At 42.0% G+C, this 26,110-nt stretch overlaps 1 protein-coding gene across 1 annotated transcript; it reads left to right on the forward strand.

Moving 5' to 3' along the window:
- Positions 1 to 282: 282 nt before the first annotated feature.
- ctnnbip1 (catenin, beta interacting protein 1) lies at positions 283 to 25,626 on the forward strand. The gene is made up of 4 exons (XM_085258619.1): positions 283 to 421; positions 10,800 to 10,914; positions 11,410 to 11,500; positions 22,332 to 25,626. The coding sequence occupies exons 2-4, from the start codon at positions 10,819 to 10,821 to the stop codon at positions 22,388 to 22,390; spliced, it is 246 nt and encodes an 81-aa protein (XP_085114745.1). The 5' UTR covers positions 283 to 421; positions 10,800 to 10,818; the 3' UTR covers positions 22,391 to 25,626.
- The last annotated feature ends 484 nt before the right edge of the window (positions 25,627 to 26,110 follow it).

Consider the following 26,110-nt stretch of genomic DNA (forward strand, 5'->3'; position numbering starts at 1 on the left):
GAGTTTATAGACCTAAACGAATATATTATTTTACTATTTATGATTCCTTTAACTTATGAAGAGCTAGAAATACCTTCTGTACATTCTCACTACTTTGTATTAATTCCGGCATCACCTTATTTATTTCTTTAAAAAGACCAGCCATACAGAGATCCGAATTTACCCTTTGGTGACCCGGCTGTCGGACCCAGACCACGTTTCACGGCTCAGACTCCACTGATGAGTGTGCAATGATGGCTGAGCCGGTGGCGCCCCTGGTGGCCGGCAGGGGTACCGGGGAGCCAGCAGGAGAGTCGCTGCGTTGAGTCAGTTCGCCGTAGCTCTGCCGACTGGAGGGATGTGACCCCGGAACAGGACGCCCTCCTACAACAACACACCATTCAAACAGAGCACAGAAGAAAGTAAACCTGGACCAGGAGGGGTAAGCACAAATCTCCAGTTTTCTTACGAGGGAAACGTTGTCAGGGGGTTTAGGAACGATGCGTGTGCTCGAATCCCAGCGTTTGCACCTCTGGCGGAGCAGCGATACCTGGATGGTGTTTGCACCCATAGGAACTTCATTCAGGCTTTTGTCTGGGGCATGCTAGCGAGCTAGCTTGGTTAGCATCGCCCGCTTTGCCAGTGTGTAGCGCCTGGTTGTTGTTTTCCCTTTTGGTGGAGACTAAATGAAGCGGGTGTTTACGTTAAAACAAAAGCCACTCGGAAGTTAAAGAAACGAGTGTGGTCCGTACATTTTTCCTTCCCGTGAAGGATATAGCTTAAGACCCGCATCGAAAACGGACTGAGGCTCGCCGCTTGCTAGCGAGAGCGCTGCTACAGTTTGAACAGTCTGCGTCCCGCAGCATGACAACGGAACCAGTCCACGGTCGTGCGTGCCCACCTCTTAGAGAAACAGCTGTTTTTATTTCACTCTGGGTTTCCGGGCATTTCTGTTGCTTTATACACATTTGGGGAAGATTTAAGAAGACTTGTAAATGACCCTGCGATATCGTAGCTGTTTGAATCACTTGCACTCACGCTCACGATGTTCACAATATTGTTCATAACGTGTCTCAGATAACGGCTCCTTCTGTTTCCTGCTGGAAATTCCATGCGGTGCACAGTACATTTGTCCCAGTCCCCAAACACCCACCCAAAGGCAATGCTTGGGCTTGGAGTTTAAAATTTAAACATGAAGCTCCACCAAAGCGTTTTTGGCCACTTTCTTGTGTTCAAGTTTGCTTTTCACATAACCCACAAGCCTGCTTTTCTATTTTTGGATGGTCTCACCCATGGATGCATTGTGCCACACCGTCAGTTACCCATGTCTGCTTACACCACCACCACCTCCTCCTCCTACATGTCAGAAAGCTGACAATTCCTAGAGTGGCAAAGCTGGCACCCTATTGGGAGCAGGGCATTGATGAGTGTGGGTGTTGGGGCTCTGCCACATTGGCAAGCACACTTGAAATCTCCTGACGAATACCAGTCACGGACCGCAGTAATGTAAAGCCTGCCTTAGTTTGCACATTCTCCTAGCTGTCTGGATTTCTCAGAGAGATTAGGACCACTGGCCTCCTCGTGCTCGCTGCTCTTCAGCCTCCTCGAGCCCCGAGGGGACCTCATCAGCTGCCTGCCAGCAGAGTTTGGGAGGCAATGCTGTTTTATCTCATGACTGCTTGCTCTGTGTTTGGCACAGCACTTGTCATCCTGTCAGCATTAACCAGGCCACGTAGTAGACTTTTGTGGATTGACACCGCAACACTAGAACTGCTTGCGTCTACTCGTGGCTTACACGCCCAATCTCATTCCCAGTGAACACCAGATTAGATTTTTTTTTAAAGAATTGGACTTAAAAACACTGTTTTATGGAAGTTAAGAGAGATGCTCATGTCTGTCTGTTCTATTGTTCCAAGCACATAGATCTCATAAATCAGAATTTAGTGCCCTGCCTTTAACGTTGGTTCTTTTGAAAATCTTGCAGCCAGTGCCCTCGAGGGGCCATCTTAAGGCAGCAGCTTCCGTTTCAACTTGACAAGCTTGACAAGTTCTGTGATCGTAAAAAAATAAATAAAATTATTTATTTTGTAATATGGTACAGTCTGTGGGAAAAGTGGCTTTATCGAATTAGACGTAAGAAGACAAAACCGCAGAATCAAGTCGTGTGAATTTTAATGTAAAATGTTTCTGCAAAAAACTTTTTTTTTAAAAAATTCAAAGGAAAGCCGTGACATTACAGATGTAAATTTGCAATTAAATTCTGAACCATCTAGGAGGGGAAAAAGTGAAGTCGGGATGGACGTAAAGAATTAGCTGAAGAATAGTTGAATACATGGAGAAGCCCTGCTAAAGCTTGAACACTTGGGCAGGGTTGAGTTCATGCCTCACATGGTGACAACAAGACATGACCTACTTATCAATCATGTTCCCACAAACTAGTTCACGGCCATTGTCCCCCATTTACTGTCACCATTGTTGGGAACATTGTACATATGAAGAGGTGACAGCATGCAGACAGACACAAAGTTCAAGTCGGAGCCTTTCGGCTTGTTGTGTCGGGACCTCGATCTGCCCGTTCAATAGGGATTCAATTCTCTGGGTGTCAAGTAGACTTCCTTATGTGGGATGTTTGGCTATGACAATTTAAAATTTTCACTTAACAAGGCCCGAAAACTCTCAATAAACCACAAAATGAAAATTACACTATGTTGATATTTAATATTTAATCATCTCAGTGCATGCTGCATCCCCGTTGTGTTAGTATAGAATTCACAAAACTGATAAGATTGGGCTAAATTTGCCAAACTACAGTGTTGAATGGCAACATTGTGCCGCCCTAATTCCAGTCGGCTAGTTTTAATACACGCAATGACCCATTGGTAGAAAAGAGCATGTGTTCGTAAATGTGTGTACCTGCAGCAGCACAGCTGCTGTGCAGAACCAGGCCAGGTTGTTGGCAGCTCAGCTGGCAGCCACACCAAGCTTACTTAGGTTTCTCACACATTTGCTCGGGATGTTGCAGCAGCCCGTGACTCCATTCAAGTTATTTTACAGTCTCGGCTTTTCCTCCCCCAGTTTAAGCTGTTGACCTATCAAGAGCCCTATGCAGTTGAGTTCTGCTGGCCAGAGGAATTTGATTTGTAAATCAGATGTCATGCATCATGTGAGCAGCTGATTGCAGAGCCAGTAACAGTGGCAGCCTCCGCCCTGCTTGACCCTCAGCAAATGTGAAGACCTATCACATTGCATCCTGTAATCCCTGGCAGCAGACCCTCATTGCACTGTTAGGCCAGGCCAGAGTCCTGAAATGGTCTTGAGAAGTTTATGTTTCTCAGAGACACTAATGGGTACCAACACACACATAATCACAATTCAACACAAAATATTCAGCATGCGAGCAATAGGCCTGTCTCTATTTTTAAAGTGGCATTACTGAATGTGTAGTGGCTTTTAAGAGATGTGGCACTGCAATGACATTTGAATCAAGCATAATCCCATTTGCTGGAGTGGGAGCAATCTTTAACTGTGCACTTTTAGCAAACATTGGTGACAGTAGTCATTTTAAAGTAAGGCCTTTGCTTGTTATTTCCATCTTGGCAAGCATGACACGCGTGTCCCATGTTTCACCCTGATAACAGGAGAAAACGCACTGATGAAAAAAGCAGTACAATGTGATCTGTCATTCTGGTTGTTTTACGTGCAGACACTAGTGGAAACAATAATTGCCTCCATGTTTTTAAAAAGTGTATATATAATGTTAGTGGTGCACTGCAGCCTCACTGCAAGAAGGTTTCTGGTTCTCGAATCAAGTTTGCATGTTCACTCTGTGCCTGTTAGGTTTTCCTCCCACAGTCCAAAGACATGTCTATTAGGTTAATTGGTGATCCTGAGCTGAATGTTGATGCGAGGTAGATAAAAAGCTTAAAATGTGTAAAATACTGAAGGAATGCATGATTTGAGTACATATTTCATAACACGTTGAACTACACAGTTTAACGTGAGATTTATTTTCCTGCACGTTTATCATAACTTGATTTAAATTTTAATCTGAAAAAGTATTCATAGAGACCTTTTACTAATCCAACCAAATATGAGCTCAGAGGTGGGCGATAAAGCCCAACAGTTATATCATAATTTTTCAAGGAAATTTGCAATAATGATATTTCTGAGGACAGTTTTATTGATGTTTACAGCTTGCAGGCAACAACATTTATTAGTGCAAACAAAATCGTTCTTTTGAAATGAGACAGACTACGTAATTCAAAGTGCGAATCTGCTGAAACAATGTGCCAGCAGTAGCATTATGGTGCACCAGTAGGGCAGCAAGGACAATATAGTCGGATATTAAAGCTGAAATTAAAAATATTTCCTACCTGATATTTTTCTCTGTTTGACCAGCTGCTTAAAGCCCTCCTTTTCCACAATGCAACCCCATCAGTAATTTCCCTCCAATGTTTGCTCTTCCTGTTGTATGGAGTGCACTTAGCCGGCACTCCGGCGATGCTCGGTTCAGTCATTTGTTTACTTTTGGGTTGCACATCAGCAGCTGCTAGCATCTCTTCACACACCTTCGTAGCCTGGTTTTACACGACTGTGTTTTTCTTTTGCTGTGAGTGGTGAAACAAATTTGTTGTTTCCACGTTTAGCGCGAATAGTTTTGTGGGTACTAAATAGTCATCGGAGGCTGGCGTACAGCTCCTGCTGTCAAAAACAGGATCTGGCCTTGTCTGATTGTTGCGTGCACTAGATAACATAAACACTTTACATGTTTAATATATTATCGATTGATGTAACATGACACTGTTTTGTCAGTTTTCTGCCTGTACTGTCATGGATGGTATGTTGTGGCACAGCCCTAGTATGACTTACTGCAGAAGTCAGAGATACTTAGTCTCTTACCACATGCAATCAGGGCAGGGCATCTCAGTACTTTTGTTCATGTATAGGCCGATCTTCAGTTTAAGCTAAACCTCATTTATGTTACACCCTGATACCTGTAAATGGGGAGTACCCATTAAATCTGTTTATTTTATTGAAAAGGGACAATGCACTTTAACTGTTAATGACCATTTAGGTACATCATATAAATGGGCCAGATGTATGCCAATCATTACACCAGCATAAATATCCCACAATGCAATGCAGTAGTACATGAAAGAAATTGCTAGACAGAGATTAAGGCAACTGAGATCTAAGTCAGTAGCTCTTCCTTTGAAGTGTTTAAATATATGGTTTCACTTTGCTAGGCATAATATACTTTTAAAAATTTTCCTAATCTTTACTTGGTTAATCTTAAACGAGGTTGGGTTACCATGGTAACATATCTCCAGCCAGTTCTCAAGTAGTAATGTGAATGTACTAAGTAGTGCATCCGTAGAAATGTATGCTAATAGTAATTCACAGGATAGGCTGAACAATGGCACATAGCTTGGGATTTCAGATGCAATGCCACATTAATCAAAGACATCAAAGAACTTGGACTGCGACTAACTGTTGTGTATGCCCACGCCATGCTGCATAACTGCCCTTGTTATTTGAAGGTTTAAAAGTCATAAATTATAGAGGGTTGAACTGAAATTGTTAAAATGAGCACTGTAAGGATACACACTCAGTACAACTGGAAATTTTAGTCCATTTATAGGTCAGTCATGGACAAAACAACTCTTAAAAATCCATAAAATAGAGACAAAAACACGATAAAATTCCAGGCATTCTCATTTTTAGACTCTTTAGTTTAGTTTCAGTGATGATTTAGTTTAGCTCCACTGCCTAGAGGGGCTCAGAGAGCCTGATGTCTCAGCTCAGCCCAACAAGACAACACTGACAAAAGCACAACACAGGCAGAGAGGGGGGAGATTATAGCTAGATCAGCACAAAAGAAACCCTTTGATTATGTCTGGAATATTAGCCGTATGTGTCTGGGGCTGGCTGAGTATCCCTCGAGGGATTAGCTTTGAGCCAGCCCACCTCTAGAACCTAACCTCGGGAACATACAAAGGAGTCTGACAGGATCCTTATTGTGGTCCTTGAAAGGATTTGAGACGTTACACAGCAGAGCACACCAGAATATTGCTAGCATGATCCTAGTAGGCAGCAAATATCACTATGCCTAACCATGTTTATATTCGGAGCATTTCAGCAGAGCAGGAGACAGTTTTACTCCTATATTGCATCTTTAATGTCTGAATCTTTTACATACATATACAATCATTATGAAGTTTTCTGTTTTAAATCTTATGCCTTATTGTGCTTATTAAAAGTATCAACTTTTGAAGGCATGTTATCTAGTGGTAGACACCAGATGTGTTGTCTACTCATGAATCACAAAATTAATGTTGAGATCACAGCAGTTGACTTTCTTTCGAAATAAGAAGATTTAGGTGAGCTAGCAGCTAGCGATGGTTGGACTCCGGTGCACGTATTTACAGTATAGAAAAATCTGGTCAAAGAGGCGTTGCTGAAACTTGGAAACAAAGCCTATGCGAGAAAAACCAGGATGTGGAAAAAATAATGATAGACACTCTGGACAGATGAGTCAGAAGTTTAAAATATTTGGTTGTAAATTTATGGTAGAAGAAGAGCTAAGAGCACTACAACAGGCAGCGCTGAAGAATATAGATTCTTGAAGGTTTGGGTCTGGGGTTTTTTTTGGCAAAGAATTGATCAGAATTAGTGGCAAATGCAGTTCTACTGTTCATAAGTCTGATCCAGATGCCTCCTGGATGATATTGTTAGTGGTTTTCTGTGCATGTTCTGAAAAACCAGAGTAGAACAACCTGCAGGTTTTTATCTATCACGATTGATGGGTTTTATTGACCCCCAAATTAATTTGTGCAGTGTGATAGCAATCCTGAGCATGTAGTCAGATTCGTGAAGATTTGGCAACGAGAAGAGCCGACAACAGATGGCATGGCCCCCATGGAGCCCCCAGCATCAAGGAGTCATTCTGAGATAACATAAAGAGGCAAGACAGACTAAATCCACAGAAAAGCTGCAGCAGGCACTCTCGGAAACGCGTAATGACCTTCGTGCGAAGGACCTTTCAAAGATTGATGCTGTTAGAGGCATAAGGTGGTCACATCTCACTTAGCAATAATGTAAGTTTTGCACTGTGCATGAAGTCACTGACTGAAGTTTGATGTGGCTTTTTTATTTGTCAGATATGTAAAAGTAAACCCTGCATGAAATAAACATGATTGTTTGGACACACATTGTTATATGGTTTGAAAATCATCTCAAACTGGACTTTACCCTATGCTGGTGGGTTGTTTGGTTGGTTGTCTGTTTTATTTTGAACATGTAAATAAAATAAAATACATTGTACACAGTAAAATTAAAAGGGAAAAAACATTAATTTGGCATTGATATCTTAGTGTTTATCAATTTAAAATTAGACAATATACATATAGAACTACATATTCTGTTTTCTGCTCTCCCACTGTCACTTGTTATTTAAGCTTAGTTTAGCCTTCACTGAGAGCATCTACAGAATACATGTGAATTATTGTTGGGTAATTATCAACGTGGCTGGAAAATCAGTTTGTTTAGTAGGATTGCATGTGTGAAACTACTCGATCTATAAGCATCTTCACAGCGTTAATTACAGCGTTGTACATTTTGTAATCCGGTTCAGTTTGTACCAGAGCTGTAATTATTTTATTTTATCTCTGTAGCTGCTCTGCTGCCCAAAATAGTCATCTGTGAATTAATCCTTCTGCTCTCTACCAGCCAGGAGAAGCAAGGATGAAATCCACAGAAGATTCTTTTTTAAGTGACTCTCAAACACATTATGATAATGTAAAAAATATCTCTGATCGTCCTGATTTACATTTTCCACATTGTTTCTCATTTCTGTCGAAATTGTCCTTATGGGACTATGCGGCATGTTTGTTCTTCTTACAGCAGATATTGCTGTGAATGTGAGATAAAATAAAATCATTTCAGGCTGATAAAAATACAAATTGTAACTCTCTAAACAGTAGTGAGGCCGGGTAGACATGGTGCTAAATATGGACAGTTTTTAAACTTCAAAAGGAAACATCAGAGGATCTGAAATGCCTCAGTCATGAAAGCAGTAGGCCTATTTATACAGATGGTGAATTTTGAATATGTCGGTCCAGCAGCAGGAGGGGGAAAATGGTTACATTGTCACATCTCAAAATATGACAGACAACTGATGGGTCTTTGTTCCATCGTCATTTCAGCCTTCATAGATCTCAAGACAACACTTTTTGGCAATTAGTCTAATGTTTCACTTCAGACGCTCTCCTCATCCTCTACTCTTTGTCTAGTCATATTCAATGACTGTCATATTCCCAGTGTGCAGGCAGATCGGAGCTCCTGAGTTTCATTCATTCTTCATGCTGCTCGTCTACGTGCTGGTAGGTCTCTTTCCGGGAGTCTTAGCTCTTGTGTTTGTCTGAGGTTAGGTGCTCGGAGAAGTGATCAAACGTGTCGCTGCTGCTGATCTAAAGACACTGACACCTCCCCGGCACCCTCTACCAACATCCTCCCTCCATCACTACCCCCATCCAAATAAATTCACACAAGATCACCACCAATCCCCTGAAGGTTTACTGAGCAACCGAACTGATGCTGGCAAGCTCGTCTCAGTCTTTTCATGTCTTTCTTGCTTTGAGTCTTCTGGAGCAGCTCTCCAATTAAGCTACAGCTGATGCTCAGGTTGAAGGGAATAACTAATGTATTTATCTGCTCCTCGTTCAGCGTCCTGCTACTTCCTTTAGCTGACAAGGAGACGTCAAGTACTAGCTACTTGCAGTAAACAGTCACCAAAGATTGCTATAATTACAAAGTGCCAGAAGCATGGTCTCCAGCTGCTCTGATCTGGATGAATCCACATGCTCACAGTGGCAAACGCTAGCCAGTGGCCTACGGTACCCCATTCATCCTCTTTCCCCAGGGCTCTGGAAAGGGGGAACAGCAAGCCAGCTCCTCAATTAAATATAACCCTACATCAAACAGCCTGTCAACATGCATTAGTGGTCCTTTGTATAGATAAGAGGCCAAAATAAATTGCAAGTGCTATCATAGTCACTGTGGCTCTTATGAAATATTCTCAGAAGAACAAATCCTGCCATGCATGCTGATATTTTCTCTCTAAATCTTTTTTTCCTTACATAATTTATCCTTTTTAATGATTTATTTTGCTCTTTTGTGTGAATTGTTTCTCTTGTGTGTTTACCCTTTGCGGTTAAATTCAGGGTTGATATGAAGACGTGCTGTATGCTTGTCTGGTTGGTGCGGCATAAAAGAGATCTAATGTGACAGCAGCCGACCTTGGCGTGTGTGTGTGTGTCATATCACAGCAGAACCTTTTCCTGTCACACACATTGGATTTGGCAGCTCCTTTTATCACCTTCTTTTTGCTCCCGGTTTTTTTTCCCCCCTTTGCCTGTTTTTCGCATCTCTGCAGACTGACAGTGAAAATAGGTCATTAGTTAGATGGAGAATAAGAGATGGAAACAGGCAGGGGCGAGCTCTGTGTAAAAACTGCCATGCAATATTAATGATGCTGCAAAGAGCCAAACCTGCACTTTAACTATATGAAGTAGTCTGGAAGTACTGGAAGACTGTGGGTGTGGCTGTCCGATATATCTACATATCAGAACTGCCTTATTTTTTTGTGGCAAAGCAAACAAGGTGCTGGAAAGTTTCCTCAAAGATTTTTGGTTCATGTTGATATGATGACACAGTGACGGTGACTGTGGAGGCCATTTGAGTACAGTGAACTCACTGTCACGTTCAAGAAACCAGTTTGAAATTATTTAAGCTTTGTGAACTGTGGTCATTAAGAGTTGGACATTGTCATGAACAAAACTCAGGTAGGCTGTTGAGCCTAAGAGCCTTGATTATATTCTGTTTCGACACGGACATCTGAACATATGTTTGCCCAGTAGTCATTCCTGTTATACTTTAAAATCTGCGGCCTGTTGTGGATATATATTTGGTACATTTTTTTATCTAAATTTTAATCTAAATGCTCAGTAGAAAGATCCTGATGGACAATGCTGATGAAATTTACATAAATCGTACCCAACCAGACCGACCAATGCAATAAGTACAATGAAGGCCAAGGTGTGGCACAAAAATATTCTCCGCACCATTACTGCACCACCCGCCTGGAAAGCAGGATGGATCCATGCTTTTGTGTTGTTTGTGACAGTTTATGACTCTACCTTCCAGATGTTGCAGCAGAAATTGAGGTTCATCAGATCAAGCAGCATTTTTCCAACCTTCTGTTGTCCAATTTTGGTGAAATGAAGCTTCAGTTTCTTGTTTTAGCTCACAAGAGTGACACGGGGTGTGGTCTTCTGCTGCTGTTTATTCTCACCTGCTTCAAGATTGGAGGTGTTACACTAACAAAGATGCCCTTTGACATACCTTGACCTTAGCTTTTGAAAAGTGGTTGTTTGAGTTACTGTTGTCTTCCTGTTAGTTTGAAGCAGTCTGGCCATTCTCCTCAAAACCCTGATATCAAAAAGGCCCAGAGAACTGCCACTAACTGGATATTTTCTCTTTCACTGACCATTTTCTGTAAACTCAAGAGAGAGGATCAAGTGGGGAAATTCCAGTAGATCAGTCAATTTGTGTCTTTAGTTTGGTCAGGTTGAATATGCAGAATAACACAACTGCTGAAGATACTCGTTGAAATGGTCTAATCTTTATTGCCTAATCACTCTTTGAGCTTGGCTCTTGTCACACTGTGTCACTGAAACAACCCAGTTGTCTCATATCAATACTGTGTTTGTGTAACTGATTTTCACAGATCTTGTGTAATGCTGATGTGTTTGTGTGTCCAGAGCCACAGGAGCAGGGGGGATGAACCGCGAGGAGGCCCCGGGAAAGTCTCCTGAAGACATGTACATCCAACAGAAAGTGCGGGTCCTGCTCATGCTCAAGAAAATGGGATCAAATGTAAGGAGACACATTGATTACCGCAAAACTTTGCCATTTGAAGTTTCAGATTTAGGCACGCACAACTCATGCACACTGTGGTTATTGCTTTAGTTGGCAAAGACACACATTATAATAACCTGAAATCCATTCCCTAGCCAAACCTTCAACTGATCTATGCAGTTTGCACAGGTCATCACCTAATAATGTTGTTGTTAGAGTGAAACAACAACAGAAGATAGTCCTCAGTTTATTTGGCACACATTTTGTTTGTTCAAGCAATGTGTGCTAAAGGAGCAGAGAGAAGAAAAACAGATCAATTTCTTTGAAATAATTAATGTTAAAAATCAAAATATTTTGGATCTAAATTGCCTCATGGCTGTTTCTGGGAGAATTGCTATGTTTCATTAATCAGCATGTTGAACAGAAGTATTTGACTTAGTCTTTGAGGTCAGTATTTCAATTTGTTTTTACTTTTTTGTGATTTTTAAAGTGACTTTGTTCACTCCTCTTCAGCTTACGCCGAGTGAAGAGGCTTTTCTCCGAAATTACGCAGGTGTGGTCCACAGTCAGATGAGCCAGCTACCGCAGCACAACATAGACCAGGGTAAGGCTGTGACACACACACACACACACACACAGTTTAACGGTGCAGTCATTTTAGCTGAAGCATTTTTTTATTAGGAAATATTTGTTCATGTAGTTGCAAAATACATTCATGTGAAAAAGTTTTCTCAGCACTTCATGCTGTTCTGTGAAAAATGAACTACGCCCTTACTGCTTCCATAGAAATTAACAGGGCAAGTAGCCACTAGGTGCTGATAAACAAAAGCACTTTATTAATTGATTATAAAATCAGATCTGTTTGTCAGTTGGCATTAATTTAGGTCTGGAGCATTAGGTGTTTAACACACTGCCACACTCTTCCCTGGAAGAATGTCTCACTAAATTCACCCCAAGGTCAGACTGTTCAATACAGAGAGAAATTGCAAAATATCCAAGAGCTACACATCAGACTCCGCAGGTCTCGGTTAGCATTCTAAATGTTGATGTTCATGGCAATACAATTAGAATAACACTAAACAATTATGGCTAGAAGGGTTGCCAGCAGAAGGCCTCTTCTCTCTAAAAAGAGCTGGGCAGCATGGTGTAGGCTTGCAACACTGCATCTGAAGAAACCACAGGACTTCAGGAACAATGTCCTTTGGACAGATGAGACCAAAGTGCAGATGTTGGTACTCTAGAGTCAAATGCGAGGCCATATCCCTGACAGCTGAAGCTTGGCCCCCACCGGGTCATTCAACGGGACAATGTGTTGCAATGACCCAGACGAAGTCCAGACTTCACCCACATTGAAAAGTAGTGCCAGGGCCTTAGGAGAGCTGTACATGAATGATCTCTGGCAAACTTCAATGAACTGAAGGAACTGTGTAAAGAAGAGTGGGCCAAAATCCCTCCACAATGATGTGAGAGACTGTTGAAGTCATACAGAAAATAATGACTTAAGTTAATGATGCTAAAGGTGGTTCTACAAGCTACTGAACCATGTGGTGTGCTTAGTTTTTCATAGGACTGCAGAAAGATGGTTTTGGCACGCCCCAGTAAGTTTTATCCAGGGTGAAAAGAAAATCACTGTTATTGTAAAAAGACAAATTTTTAACTATCTTTGTTTATCAAATGGCAGCGAAATTCATAGAGATGAGATGAGGCCTCATATTCAACCCCCAAAGGCTCAAAAACCCTGTTGTACTCCTATTTTGCATATCAGTATAGTTCTAATTTTCATAGTTTTTTGTAAATATGTACAAATCAAAGGTGTTTATGGCAGCGTGCTATTGCTAAACATTTATAAAACATTAGCCCACAGACACCACCCTTAGAGGAAAAAATGCCCGACCAAAAACAAGGGGAAAATCCCTCAACACACATCATCCTTTACAGTCTGCACCCCAGCAGGCCGAACTGGTTCGCTGACTGTGCACAGGAGGCCGACTCAGCAGCCCACCAGCGCTGCGAGATTACTCACGCCACAAACAGCATGACTGGCTGGAAACAACTGACTCATCCTCAGCTCAAGCACATCACTAGTTTCTCCTCTGCTTTACTTAATGGATAATATTTTGATGTTTGCTCTGTAAATCACTCTTCATTACAGATGTAACCTTACAAATGCTGGTCATGCCTTGTCAAGACAGCAGAGGATGCTGTTGAGCTTTCTAAACCTGTCTGTGGTGCTCCTGAGCTTAATCCACCTGAGGGCGCTATATTTAACAAAATGTTATATGTGAAAAGGCACTGCAGTTACCTAAAAAAGCAGCAGCATTGTTATTTTATTTATTTATTTGTGAGTAGACTTTAGCTCAGTCCAAAAACACATCTGCGAGCTCGGAGTCCCGCTGTCCTCCTGTGGTGAACCTGCTGGGGCTCCGGTCTTGCTTTGCCCCTTATGATATTGGGTTCCCCAGGGGAGCTTCCAGCTTGGAAAATTGGCTTTGATGCTTCACCCAGAGGGAAGTGTTAGGTGTCCTTGTCTGCGTCCTTGCTCTGTGGGGAAACAATCATGTTTGAATTTAGAAACATCACATTTTCTGCGTCGAAGGGATTAGGCTGTGATTATATAAGGTGTTGAGTAAGGTGCGGGTAAAAGGTACGACGTGCTGTGCCGCGCCATGCCGCCGAAGTACATTGACATTTTGTTAATCGCGCCCTCACTGTGCAGTGTGGGACGCGACATTGAATTTTTAATATGGGTCATTGCATCACTGATGATGTGTATTTCATTATTAGACTGCGTTCCTTCATCAGGCAGCAGAATATAAAGAACTGCAGCAGACAGGACGTATGATCGTGTCATATATTTCAAACTACAGCACCCGAATGGGAGATCAGTACTGGTTTGAAGTCATTAATTTATGATGTACATTTTTCTTTTTTTAACTGCAGTCTAGCTGTCAGTTTATGCTGCTGTGCTCGCCGCCTCTCACTCCATGCAAAGTCTTTGCTTTGTCAATAAAGCTAGGAAGAGTCTCATCAATTATGGAGGAATATGGCGCTCCAAGTCTGCATTATACATCACAGAAACGGACACATTTAGTGTCATTTGGCAGCATGCCACTTCCTCGGTGTGCCAGTGGATAATTTGTGGTCTGCACTATGTCTGAGGTATTGTGATTAAGCATCGTGCAGATTGCTGAGAGTTAATCTGTTTTAAATATTGAGCGCTGTGCTGAAGGACAGCGGTTTGTAGGGATCAGCACACATGGGATCTTTTCAGTTGGTGTGAAGAGAAAGTCCAGTATTTGATCTCATTTACACTTGGTAATTGGGGAGTAAAAAAAGATGAAAGGAAGTATATTTGTTGCCTGGTAGTGAGTCACACAGCAAGCTGATAAACATAGGTAATTATGCTAATTTTATTCATACACTTTGAGGAAAGGGCGTTTGCACTAGAATGTATTTGAATGTGTATTTCTGCTGCTAGACAAATTCTGAACACCTGTACCGAGAGGTTTGACTCATGCTGTACTCTATCTAGTTTGCACTGCTCACACTTCATTATAATGACAGGAGACCTGTACCATCCCGCCGGATGAACCAGCAGAACTGTCTGTACCAGCGAGTTATCTTCAGTTGTTTGGGGTTTTCTTTGGTTGCTAAATGAGATTGGCAAGGATGTCAACACTGTTACTAAAATGTTGCCATAAGTGAGGGTGGGTCAAGCTGGCAGTTGCATCTCCATAAACTTCTGGTTAATCTCTGCAGCAGATGCTGAAGCTACAGCTTTAATTATTATTCGCTTCGTAGTACTTAAGGGGTTGATATTGATAACGTTTTATTAATACCAGCATCATGATCATGTTGAATTATAGGCCTCATTTTTTTTTTTCAATCTCCTTATTGAGTTTTTCTGTCTGGGGAAAAATTGGTCTGCCCATGTTCTCAGCGTCGCGAACGGGTGACACGGTCATCAATACTGGTTTGTGATTATGTGAAACGCAGCGTAGTTTGACCATGCTGACGCAGGATGCTCTGATACCAGCACCCTCAAGGGGTGTCAGCATGGAGCGATAGTGTCACACATGGCGTCATTGATCAGGTGGTGGGGTGCTTAGAGGGCGCTGCGTGCACAGTGGAGTAGTGAATGTCCTCTGATGTTATTCGAAATCAAGGTTAGGTTGTCTGCAAGACATCTCCTAAGGTGTAGCTCTACTGATGTGACTGATGGATAACATCAGGGTTGCCGTCTGCTTAGCACGTTCTGGTGCAAAAATGATGTGCAGCAGAGAAGTGTTCAGTCTTCATCATGTCGAGTGGACTGAGTGGGAATGTAGCTCACATGAGACTCATTTTCTCAGACTCTGCTCAACTGCCAGATTTTTTTTTTACTGGTTCTTCCTTGTGGGGGAAAAAAAACAACCAAACAAAAAACAATAGAAAATCAGCTTTCTGCCACTCATATTTCTTGTAAGAGTAGGGGTCACTGGATTTGCATTTCAGATAGTTTTAATTGGCTGATTACCATACATGCAAATACAGAATTTTGTTTTGCGATTTTAATCAGGCCAAAGAGGAATTCTCTGCCGAAGGCTCCGTAGCTGAGACGGGGTTTTTTTCCACACAGCTTTTTACTGTAATGCCTTAATGAAGTTGTTTTTTTTTAATCTGCATAGAAGGATAATAAGCTGTGCTTAAATGCTGTTACCATGTTTGGCATTGAAGTGAGAAATCCTGAAATTGTGTTTTTTGGCACTCCCTTTGAGTGTTAATTGCCACTTTTTGTAACTGTGTCTATTTAATAACTGTGTCTATTTAAAGCGAATTAACACGTTATGATGCAGAGACCTCGTTGACACACTAGTTGACGCGCAGTAATACAGTGGTTGTCTTTGTAATAGGGCTTTTTATTCCTCCTCTTTAGCTCTTTTATCCACAGCTTTCTGTAATTGGCGTCATGTCACTTTAAACAATACGGTTTGTCAAAACGCTCATAAAGGCAGCAGTCTCGGGGCTTGTTATCCTTTCTGATTTGACGAGGGAAGTTTATTCCTCCCAGAAGGATGCTGCATGGCCTCAACAATAGAGGTGGAGGAGGAGTGGGGTTGCCATGGCAACCTCAGATGTCCCAGGAAAGCTGACCTTCCCTTCTGGGCCTCGGTGGTGTTGTGACGTGCTACACTGGTAGGAGTGGAGCAGGTGTCATGAAAGGGCCAGGCTGGGGTGCTAATTGCACAGCCTGGCTGTGATGTTCGGGTCTCTTTCTGTCTGTCTCATCCATTCATTCACCGCAGCCATGTTTGATCAATATATTCAGACCAGGTCAGAGCACTGAGCAAACCCCCTCCCCCCGCTTTGTTTGGCTTCTTGGCTTGGCCATAGCCGTATTGATCCTGGCTTTATCCGATTCCTCACTGCAGCATGAGTCTGCTGCCCAGCACTCAGATTTATTAAGTACCACGTCTGCCTCAGTTTCTCCTTATATCTCTATTCCAAATCTGCCAGAAGGTGTGTTAGAGTATGTCTGAAAGAACTGCTTTATGATCTCCTTAACCAAAACTGATTTTTAGTTCTTTTCTCTAAAAACAAATGTTGTTACAAACAGATCAAATCTATCTGTACAGCCTTGTTTATAAAGGATAGCATTAAAATAGTCTTTTTTTATTTTTAAACCACAAAGTTTTTGAGCTTTATTATCTTGTTTAAAAAGACCGTTTAAAATTATGTTGTTGTAATAATTACTAAGCAGGAAGAAGTGCAGGGCTCTGAGCCGACAGACCCACTGTGTTTGGTAAATATTTTGAGCTGGACCACACACACTTCCCCGCTGTGTGTCACGCTTCTTAACTCGCCCCTGCTGTTGTTGAGTTTGGGGGGATGATGGGTGTCCCACGCCTTTATCCCCTGGCCTGACCCTACACAGATTGTGACCTGAAGTGTTGCTGGTGCTTCCTCGCTGCTACACTAGAGTCATCATGTAGAGGCTGGAGACACCCTCGGGAGTGCAGCTTGGCGCCTTTGACATCAAACAAACTTCTTTTTGGGTTAATTCACAGTTTTCTTGTCCTCTGAGGTTTTTCTGCAGGCCTGTGTGTTTTGCAGTTAATCCCAGGCAACCACATTTTGATTTGTAGTCTCAGAGAAGCGAAGAAAGGCTGCTTGCTTATGAATATGTTCATGTGAACGCATTAATGTTCTTATTTTTTTTCTTTTGGTGGGCTGAGCACATTTACTGTCACTGTATTCATATAATCCACCATCCGGTGTTGTTGTGCCGCTCTCGTGTGGCGAGGAAGGAGCCAGTGTGAGGTGGGTGGGGGAGCAGGAAGGAGAAAGGGGGCTGGACGCAGAGCTGCAACGAAACAGACCGAAAGCTTTTTGCTCATAGGCCGCAACGGGAGTGATGCAGTCGTGATTTTTATCTGTCGCTAGGCAACAGTGTTGAGGGACCTGACGTTTCCATTTTGTTGGCGAGAGTGTGTGCGTGTGTGTGTGTGTGTGTGTGTGTGTGTGTGTGTGTGGCAGGGCAAAGTGCTCAGATAAAGCCCTTCCATCCATCTGTGGAAGTATTTGGAGAAACTATCGGCTGCTTTATTCTGCCCAAGTTGCTCAGAGCGTGAACCGCCCGCTACACAATAACGAACTCCCATCACACAAAATAATTCAGGCAGGCGTTTATTCTGATGAATGGCTGTTATTACACGCTGCTGCACCAAAACATGATCCGTGCTATTCAGCAGAGGTGTAATTCAGGTCGACTCTCCTATTGTGTGGTATTACATAATTGTCTCTTTTTCAAGCACCATTTATCCCCACGTGGTGTCTCAGAGCAGATGAGGTTTGTGTTATGAGCTGAAGTCAAGCACCATGTTTCTGATACTGTTTTTTTCTTTCTTGTACGGTAGTCTCTTTTGGGTAAGCCAGGGAGCTCCCATGGGAGGGGGAGCTTGAAAGATCACATTAACCCTCCGCCCCCCTCAAAAAAATCTTGATCTCATCAAGCTCCAGGATGACCTGAATGCGCTATAGAAAGATGCAAATTATTTTCCCAGAGCGATAGCAAATTAAAAACAAAATTCTGCTTTTTTGGAGGGTCTGTGCCGTCTGATGAGGAGGGTCCGCCCTTTGTGCCAAATACATGTGAAGGCTCACAGTCCCTGGCCTACTTTCATATCTCCATAATTAGAGCTGGGCGATATATCGAGTTTTTAAAAAATATCGATATATTTTTATACGAGATATAAGATGTGACCATATCCTTTATATCGATATAGTCTATGTTACGTTATAATTATACTTGCGGAGCCGCAAGTTTGCCTCTCTTTCGTCCACTTTCGTCTTTACGCAACGTTACTCGGCCTCGCCTCTCCTTCACTGAACACAACTCCCCCTCCTCCCCCATCGCTTCACCTGCAGGAAGCGACAAGATGGACACGGCAAATCTCCGTTAACGAGTTACTGCGCATCGCCCCGTGCGTGGGGCTGGACGGCGTCAACGTGTTAGCTAGCTAACCACGCTAACGAGCTAACCACGCTAACGCCATGCAGCCCAGAGGTGCTGCACGGACTAAAATCCTTTCATTTTCTCAAAAGTTGACAGCGCGCCTTATGTATGAATTCTGGTTGTGCTTGATGGCCGCGAACCGATTTTATGTGGAACACGGCGCTCAGCAATCTGTCAAAAAATGTTTTAGTACGACTTTGGTAAGCTACGGAGCTGCACCGCTTGATGGATTGTCGGAGCATTACGGCTGAGCCTCGCGGAGTGATACGTACTGTGCTTCAACGTAATATTACCTTACTGTGTATAAGGACCATAAATGGCACCTGTTAAGAGACGTGGTTGCGAAGCGGATTACAAACTCCAGGCTGTCAGTCACGCAGTACAAGTTGGGAACAGAGCAGCTGTGAAATCTGTCTGTCTTTGTTATAGTGCTCGTCTTTTACTTTACATTTTGACTGCACATTTGTGAGCTTTTTGTTATGCACAAAAACAACATTGTTTTCTTTTATTTATGGAGCATTATTATTTAATAAATGCTCATAATTTATTTTTGAGTAAATTTTATGTACATCTGCTCTATGTTAATAAAAGTGCCTGTGTGACATCTGGGACACAGCTTTGACTAAGAACTCTCTTTTTGTTCTTACTTTATGGCTTTAAAAAAAGATATATCGAGATATATATCTTATATCGCCATCCAGCTAAAAAATATCGAGATATGAATTTTGGGTCATATCGCCCAGCCCTATCCATAATAATTAAATCTAACACGCACTTCAGGGCTGAAGAGAAGAAAGGCTTTTTATAGCAGGCACACACGAGGTGCTGATAGAGATTCTTCTTAACCATTTGAAAAGGTGTGGAGCTCGGTGTTAATGAGATTTCTTAGATGTTGCTTATTAGATGGTTTTTATGTCATCACATGCTCATGCGTACTGTGGATGTAGACTATTGCACCTTGCTATCGTTTTTCTCCTCTCATCGTTGAGGTAGTTTTTTTTAATTTAAGGTTTTGGGAGACATTAATGGGGTCTCCCACGTCATTCTCAAATGAATCAGGTTGGGACATTATCTTCCGCTAGGCTTTTTCACATGTAACACGCAACAGTAGACTTGGAAATACTCAGCCTGATTGAAATGCTGTGGGGGGGACCTTAAGAGAGCTGTGCATGAATGAATGCAAACACACATCAATGAACTGAAGCAATGATGTGAAGAAGTTGTGTTGTCCTGTATGTAAAACCTTAAAATTAAAAGAGGGAGAGTACTTCCTTTTTGACAACTAGATATTTTCTTCTTTGTTTAAACTCTGAATGCCGGAGTGCTTAATATGAGAGAACAGCTGAATATATGAGGCACTGAATTACCTTTGTATATTTTATTTAATGTTATGTGAACAGAAGTGGAAAATGTATATCCACTTATGAGAGTAAAAAAACACACTCGGTGGGTGTGTGTCCAAATCACTTGACAAATCACAGTTGGCAGCAGACTAATGAATGATTTCTTGTTAAGCAGAAGCCAGCTGAGAAAGTCCTTTTTGTGTAGCTGGCAGGATTCATTAGTTGACTCAACACAAATGAGGCTGTAATTATCGGTTGGTCCTCATTAAGGTGGCAAAATGAAACGAGCACAGAAAGAATAAAGGAAATGGTAAACACTGATAGTTTTTTTTCCACGAATTGGAAATCTGCTGGATTCTCACACAGTTTACTGGCAGACACACTTGTACTACAGCAGAGGACACTGACTGGTGCTGAAGCCTCAGATTTAAGTGTTACCATTGCAGAGCAGGATGTAGGAGGTCAGTGAGCCACTCAGGGTGTTGCAGTATCTCCAGTCAGAGTGCTGTGATTTCAGATTGAGGAGGGTGGGTTCCCACAGTAGGTGATACATATATGGCGATACACGAAATTACCTGCATGCACCAAAAGGATTTTCACAGCAGGGTATTCCCCTTCGGCTTTATAGTCACAGCTGACAGGATTTACAGGATACCGACGGGATCCTAGGACCTGTGGAAAACTTGTCTGGCTTCACACTTTGAACTCAAACGTGTTTTGGGTTTTCCGATAGCACAAAACATGTGGAAGACTGACCGGGATTAGGGCTGCCACGATTAGTCGACTAGTCACGATTATGTCGACTATTAAAATCGTCGACGACTAATTTAATAGTCGACGCATCGTTTGAAGCTTTGTAAGATCACAAAGGACGCAGGAATGAGTAGTAGGATTTAAGAGTGTAATAACGGACTGAAACAGAAGATGGCAGCACTGCATGTACAAGGATGCCAGCTGCCATTAAACCCCGAAGAAGAAGAAGCTGTGTCCCAGAATTCATAGCGCAGCTGTCAACAATGGCGGCAGCTAGTTAGTTTTAACTTTACTCTTATTATTCTTTCTGGGTCACAAAATAAACCTTTAACATATTTTCAGGCGAGAATGTAGCTGTGTAAACCTCAAATATCTGCTCAGTTTATCAAGACACCACGTATTTTCAAAAGCGCTCCGACGTTTTCGGAGACGTCTGTTACCCACTAGCTCGTTAGCTAGGCGGGGGCAAGGCTAACTAGAGCCGTGAGAACACCGGACTCCCGGCAAATCGTTTTCAAACCCACCGCCGTCTTTCGCTAGTCAGGTTAAACATATATATATAAGTCACTTAGATAACTTAAAAATGTTATTGTTTGGCTTTCTTTAGTATTTTATTTGTTCCTGAGTAAATCGGTTTGGCTGAGATTAAAGTTATAGTTTTTGCACAGCTAAAACTGTCAAGCAGACAGCTGATTATCAGAAGCTGGAGAATATACTCCGGTGTCCTGTTATATTTTAGAAAGCAAGGAGTTTATTAAACTTCACCGAAACAATCTGCAAATTTCATTAAAAATTAATAAACTACCATCTTGTCTTTATTTTTAGTTAGCACAAACACTTCAAGCTGTAAGCTAATGATAGTTATATAAGACCAGATGCTGCTGGTGCAATAAGCTGTACGCTGTACCTCCAATGGATGATGATCTGATTAGTCGACTAATCGCAAAAATAATCGGTGACTAGTCGACTATCAAAATAATCGTTTGTGGCAGCCCTAACCGGGATAGATGCATGTAGCTAGAAGAATGCAATTTGATCCCTCACGGCAGAGAGCGGCCTTGTTTTTTGTGCATGCAGCCCAACAAATGTTTCGCAGACTTGACTTTGTTGTAAATGCATCAGGTAACTTTCATAAGTCTCTGCCCGAGGCCTCTTCTCAAATCTTTCATGACTGGCGCAAAAGTTCCTTAGTATTTCTGTATGGTTGTGTTTGCACTTACTGCTTCTGTGCCTAGTCCAATATTTAGACCGACTCTAAGAAAAGGCAACAACACGTTTCCTGTTAGTCAGAAAAGTAAATAGTTTCTTTTAACAGCTTATCTTCTGAAGCTGGAAGTAAAGTTTCCTTCCCAGTTGATAATAAAATCCTTACCTTTTTTGGTTTTCCATCATGTCCTGTCCGGGTGGCTACTAGAGGTGGGAAATATAGCCTCAAAACGATGTCCCGGAATAAAGGAAATTTACGATTATGATATTTCTGACAGTCTGAAAAAGAAACTCTAAATAGCTTTTTATCTATGCTTGCAGCTTGTGCAGGCGGCAGCATTTATTAGTGCGAACAAAATGAAGGGCATTTTCCATCCTTTTCCAATGTGCTGTTGTCACTGATGACATACTACTTCATTCAAAGTGTGTATCTATTGCCACAAGGGCCCAGCAGCAGCAGTGTTACAGTGCAACAGTAGAGACACGGCATAAGTCAAATGTAAGCGCACAAGTAGCCCAAGTAGTGTTTTTTTATTTCTTTTTTATCCTTTCTATCGTACTTTATCGATCGATGCTGGTGTTAGATAAAAAGCATGTCACATTAAAAGTCTGTATTTGTGTCTCACGTTGATTCTCAGGTGCAGAGGATGTGGTGATGGCGTTCTCACGGTCAGAGACGGAGGATCGACGACAGTGACCCTGGCTCCCGCGCCCCTCGTCCCACCCACCTCACCCCCAATCCCTCCCTGCACGTGATCCACACCACCTTTAATCTCCACAAACACGACCCCTGCTGAGCTCAGGAGAGGAGGTGAAGGGAGGATGCCTGAGAGGGACAGAAGAGGATGGGAAGAGACGGGGCGGGGGCTGCCTCACCCTCCACCCGGCCTTTTCCACCCCTCGACTCCTCCTCGTACAAGTCGGCGCACCATTACCTGAGATGCACTCAAGTGTGGGTCACTGCGGGCTGAAGCTTTGGCACCAAGGCAGTCAGTGAAAACACTCAGATCGTGTGGATGATTATCATTGGGTTTTTTGTTTTTTTAGGAGGGTTTGGATGTGTATCGTTCTGTTTGTATTGGGACTTCTTCTTTTTTTTAGCAGTGTTACATGTTGTATCTGCTGTTGCTGGTAGAATTGACCAGCGGGCTGACCGAAGCAAAGAGAATTATAGTTTTGGTCAAGCAGCGAGAGCGATGATTGATGAGTGTTAGAGGAGAGATTTTGATTATTTCTGCTTACCCCGCTGGGCTGAAGTTGTTTTTGGTTTAGCTGTTGTGTTATAAAGGCTTTTGTTTGCTTTCCACCATGGGCCTCATTTATAAACATGAAAAATGCAAAATGCTCTCCCCTACAGATACAGATGTTAACTCGACCCTGCATTCTGGAAATAAAGTAAAATGCGTTGAACCCCATCAATAGGACAAAAAAAGACATATATTATTTTGTAGTTCTGCGGAGACGTAAACATTCCCATTAGTGGAGTTTCCGTGTAATTTGGTAAACATCCATCCATTCTGCCACTTATCCACGTCCAGCTCAAAGGGAAGGCACTCTGTGCTTAGATGCTCAAACCTCCCTCCCCCATAGCAGCTGCCTCCAACTCTCCTACAGGGACACTGAGGCTTTGCCGAGCCAGCGGAGATGATGTTATCTCTTCTAGCTGGACATGCCCGTAACATCTCACCTATAGGAAACCAAGTGCTCTGGACCACCTCAGCTAGCTAGTTTTAGATGGAGGTGATAGCAGGGTTACTGTGAACTCCTCCCGGGCGATTGAGCTCCTCAGACTATCTGTTACTCTGCTCGTCTTTCTCAGGAAGCTCGTTTTAGCCGCTTGTATCTGTGGGCTCATTCATGACCCAAAACTGTGCATGAAGTTGGGAACATAGATTCAGTGTAGACCACGCCAGCCCGTGTGTTAATCTCCCGCTACCTTCTTCCCTTCCTTTGGAAACTCTTCCACTAGACACATCAACTCATTTCCATCCCAGAGTTGGCACCCCATCCTTTTCTGCCAGACAACCACGCCAGATTTGGAGGTGCGGATTTTTAAATTCGCCCCTTAATACTCCACACGGAAATGTCATCAGCTAAAAGAAGTAAGCCACAGTGATATCTAACCCACCTCTGCTCTCCTTCATCAGATTAACCCAGAATGTTTTCAAAAACAAGTATGACTTGAGATCTCTGGAATTTTCCGTGTGGCTTGCATGAATACTAGTACGATCAGCTGATTGATGTGTGTAGTAACACTCTCAGCAGGCCCGTCATTAATCATTCATCTTTGACTACATGGGTCTATGTAAATGAAAATCGACACATTTCTCTTTTTCTTTTATTTCTTTGTGAAATCCATGGATCGGTTTATAAATGAGGCCCCGCTTGTTCTTTCTGACGCTTAGTTTTCGACCCGCAGGCTGTAAAAGAGAGAGGGAAGAGTTAAAAACACTACCAGACGTAATCACATCAATCATGAAACACAAGTGTGCACGTTCACCCCAGACGTGACATGTAAAAAAATTTTTTTTTAATTGTACAGATAGTTGGGAAATAGGAAACATGAATTAAGTGTGCCAATTGTTTGACTTTTTTATTTCTTTATTTTTTAAGTTGTAAGATGAAATTGAGAGTTAGGAAAGAAACAGGCTGTAGTTGTAATTTATTGCTTACCGAGTCGACAACCGGCTCTTCAAACACACCATTAAAGGTGGGAGAACCACGAGTCGCTCTGTAACGTCATCAACCATCAGTGGCTCTTTGCTCACACTAAAGTCACAAACTCTAATTTTTAACTACCTGTAACTAAAGACATGGCGCCAAACACGAGGAGTGCGTGCGATACTCTGAGAATTTAAAAACCTTTCCGCTTCCTTTTGCTTCAGCCGACTTTCAGAAAGGTAACGCAAAGCGGTGCGTTTCTAAATCCTCGGGAGTATGTTTCTGACTGTACTGTATCTATTGCACTATTATCAGTGGGATATTTGCAAAAAAAATACATTTTGATATTTAGCACAGAGAGTCTGTTTGGTTCAGTGGATTTGAGAACAAAAAAAACTTTGTAAACACGTTTTTATCCTGTCAGTGTTTAAAAAAAAAAAAAATAAATCTTGTTAATTGACACGACTGGAATAGCTAAGCGGATAACACCGGACATGCTTTTATTTTCTAGTGAACTGCTCAGTATTAAATGTGTTTAAGTACAGTTTGTTAACTTGTATAACTTAAAATAACTGTAATGTTTCGACGCCGAGCATGTCTGCCTCGTGGCTTTTAATGTTCATTCAGCCGAGGATCTTCAAAGCCTTGCCACAATGACCATTGTTTGTACATTCTTGATGTTTGTGGAAGCTACTAGCTCTTTTAAAAATGTTTCTGGAGAAAGAAAAACCAACAACAACTAAAAAGATGATCTTTTTTATGGGTAAGTGTTATCCAAGTGTTATATCCTGTTGGCAATAACTTCTATTTGAATGTCCTCAATCATCGCAATGTAAAAGGCCAACACAAGAAATTTGTCTTTAGGTTGACTTTTATTTTGAAACTTTTTTTTTTTTGTTGTCTATGCATTGATTTGTTTTCTTTGTTTTGTTCTCTCTGAGGTGTCTTACTGTACTTTTTTGCCTATCAGGGTTGTTCTGCAGCCTTTTATTCGAGTTGTGAGTGAATGTCAGTTTGTGCGAATCATTGAACTTTCAGCATGCTGTTGAGTTGAGACTAGGACTGTGCGTCTTTTTACTGTGATCACCTGACGATGGCTAAATTGTCTTCTTTTTTAATGTATGTGTGTTGCCTTTGTTTTGTTTTTTTTCCCCCTCTCAAGTCGATGTTAATTAGTTGGTTTCGTTTTGTATGGCTGCTGACCATGTCTTGACTCAATGCTTCCAAATCCTATACCAACTGAACAATTAAAGAACTTTTAAACGGTGAAAACGTCTTCCTCTCGTTTCTTCCCGTTAAAGTCGATCAAACTCAAAGAAACTTTGAGGTGAGGCCAGATCCAGGGAACAAAAGCATTCTGGAGTCATAATAAGGGCAAAATCACAGCTGTTTGTGTTCAGCTTATCTGCCTTAGAAAGAGAATTAACCTTTTGTTCCTGTTGATAAGTGAAAAATGTAGTTTGTAGACCAAACCAAGGGGCCACATTTGATCAAATCTGAATTTTAAGACACTGATCTCAAAACTGCGGGAGCTTTAGCTTGTGAGCTTGAGCTGCAGCAATGGACATATCTACTGTGGAGACCACAACACAACCAATAATTATTGCATCCATGTACAATGAACTCACAATCTGCTGCATTCAAAATGGTTCCTTTGAAATGTCATTGAGACTGAAACATGCCTGCTAGCAGTTTGCAATTGAATCGGTACAGGCTGACAATTACATGCAGTCTGTTTGTGATTTTATAGCAATTA

Source organism: Mchenga conophoros, linkage group LG20, assembly GCF_057382185.1.
Source record: "Mchenga conophoros isolate Kocher_MC1m ecotype Shallow Benthic linkage group LG20, M_conophoros_male_GT1.1, whole genome shotgun sequence".
NCBI lineage: Eukaryota > Metazoa > Chordata > Actinopteri > Cichliformes > Cichlidae > Mchenga > Mchenga conophoros.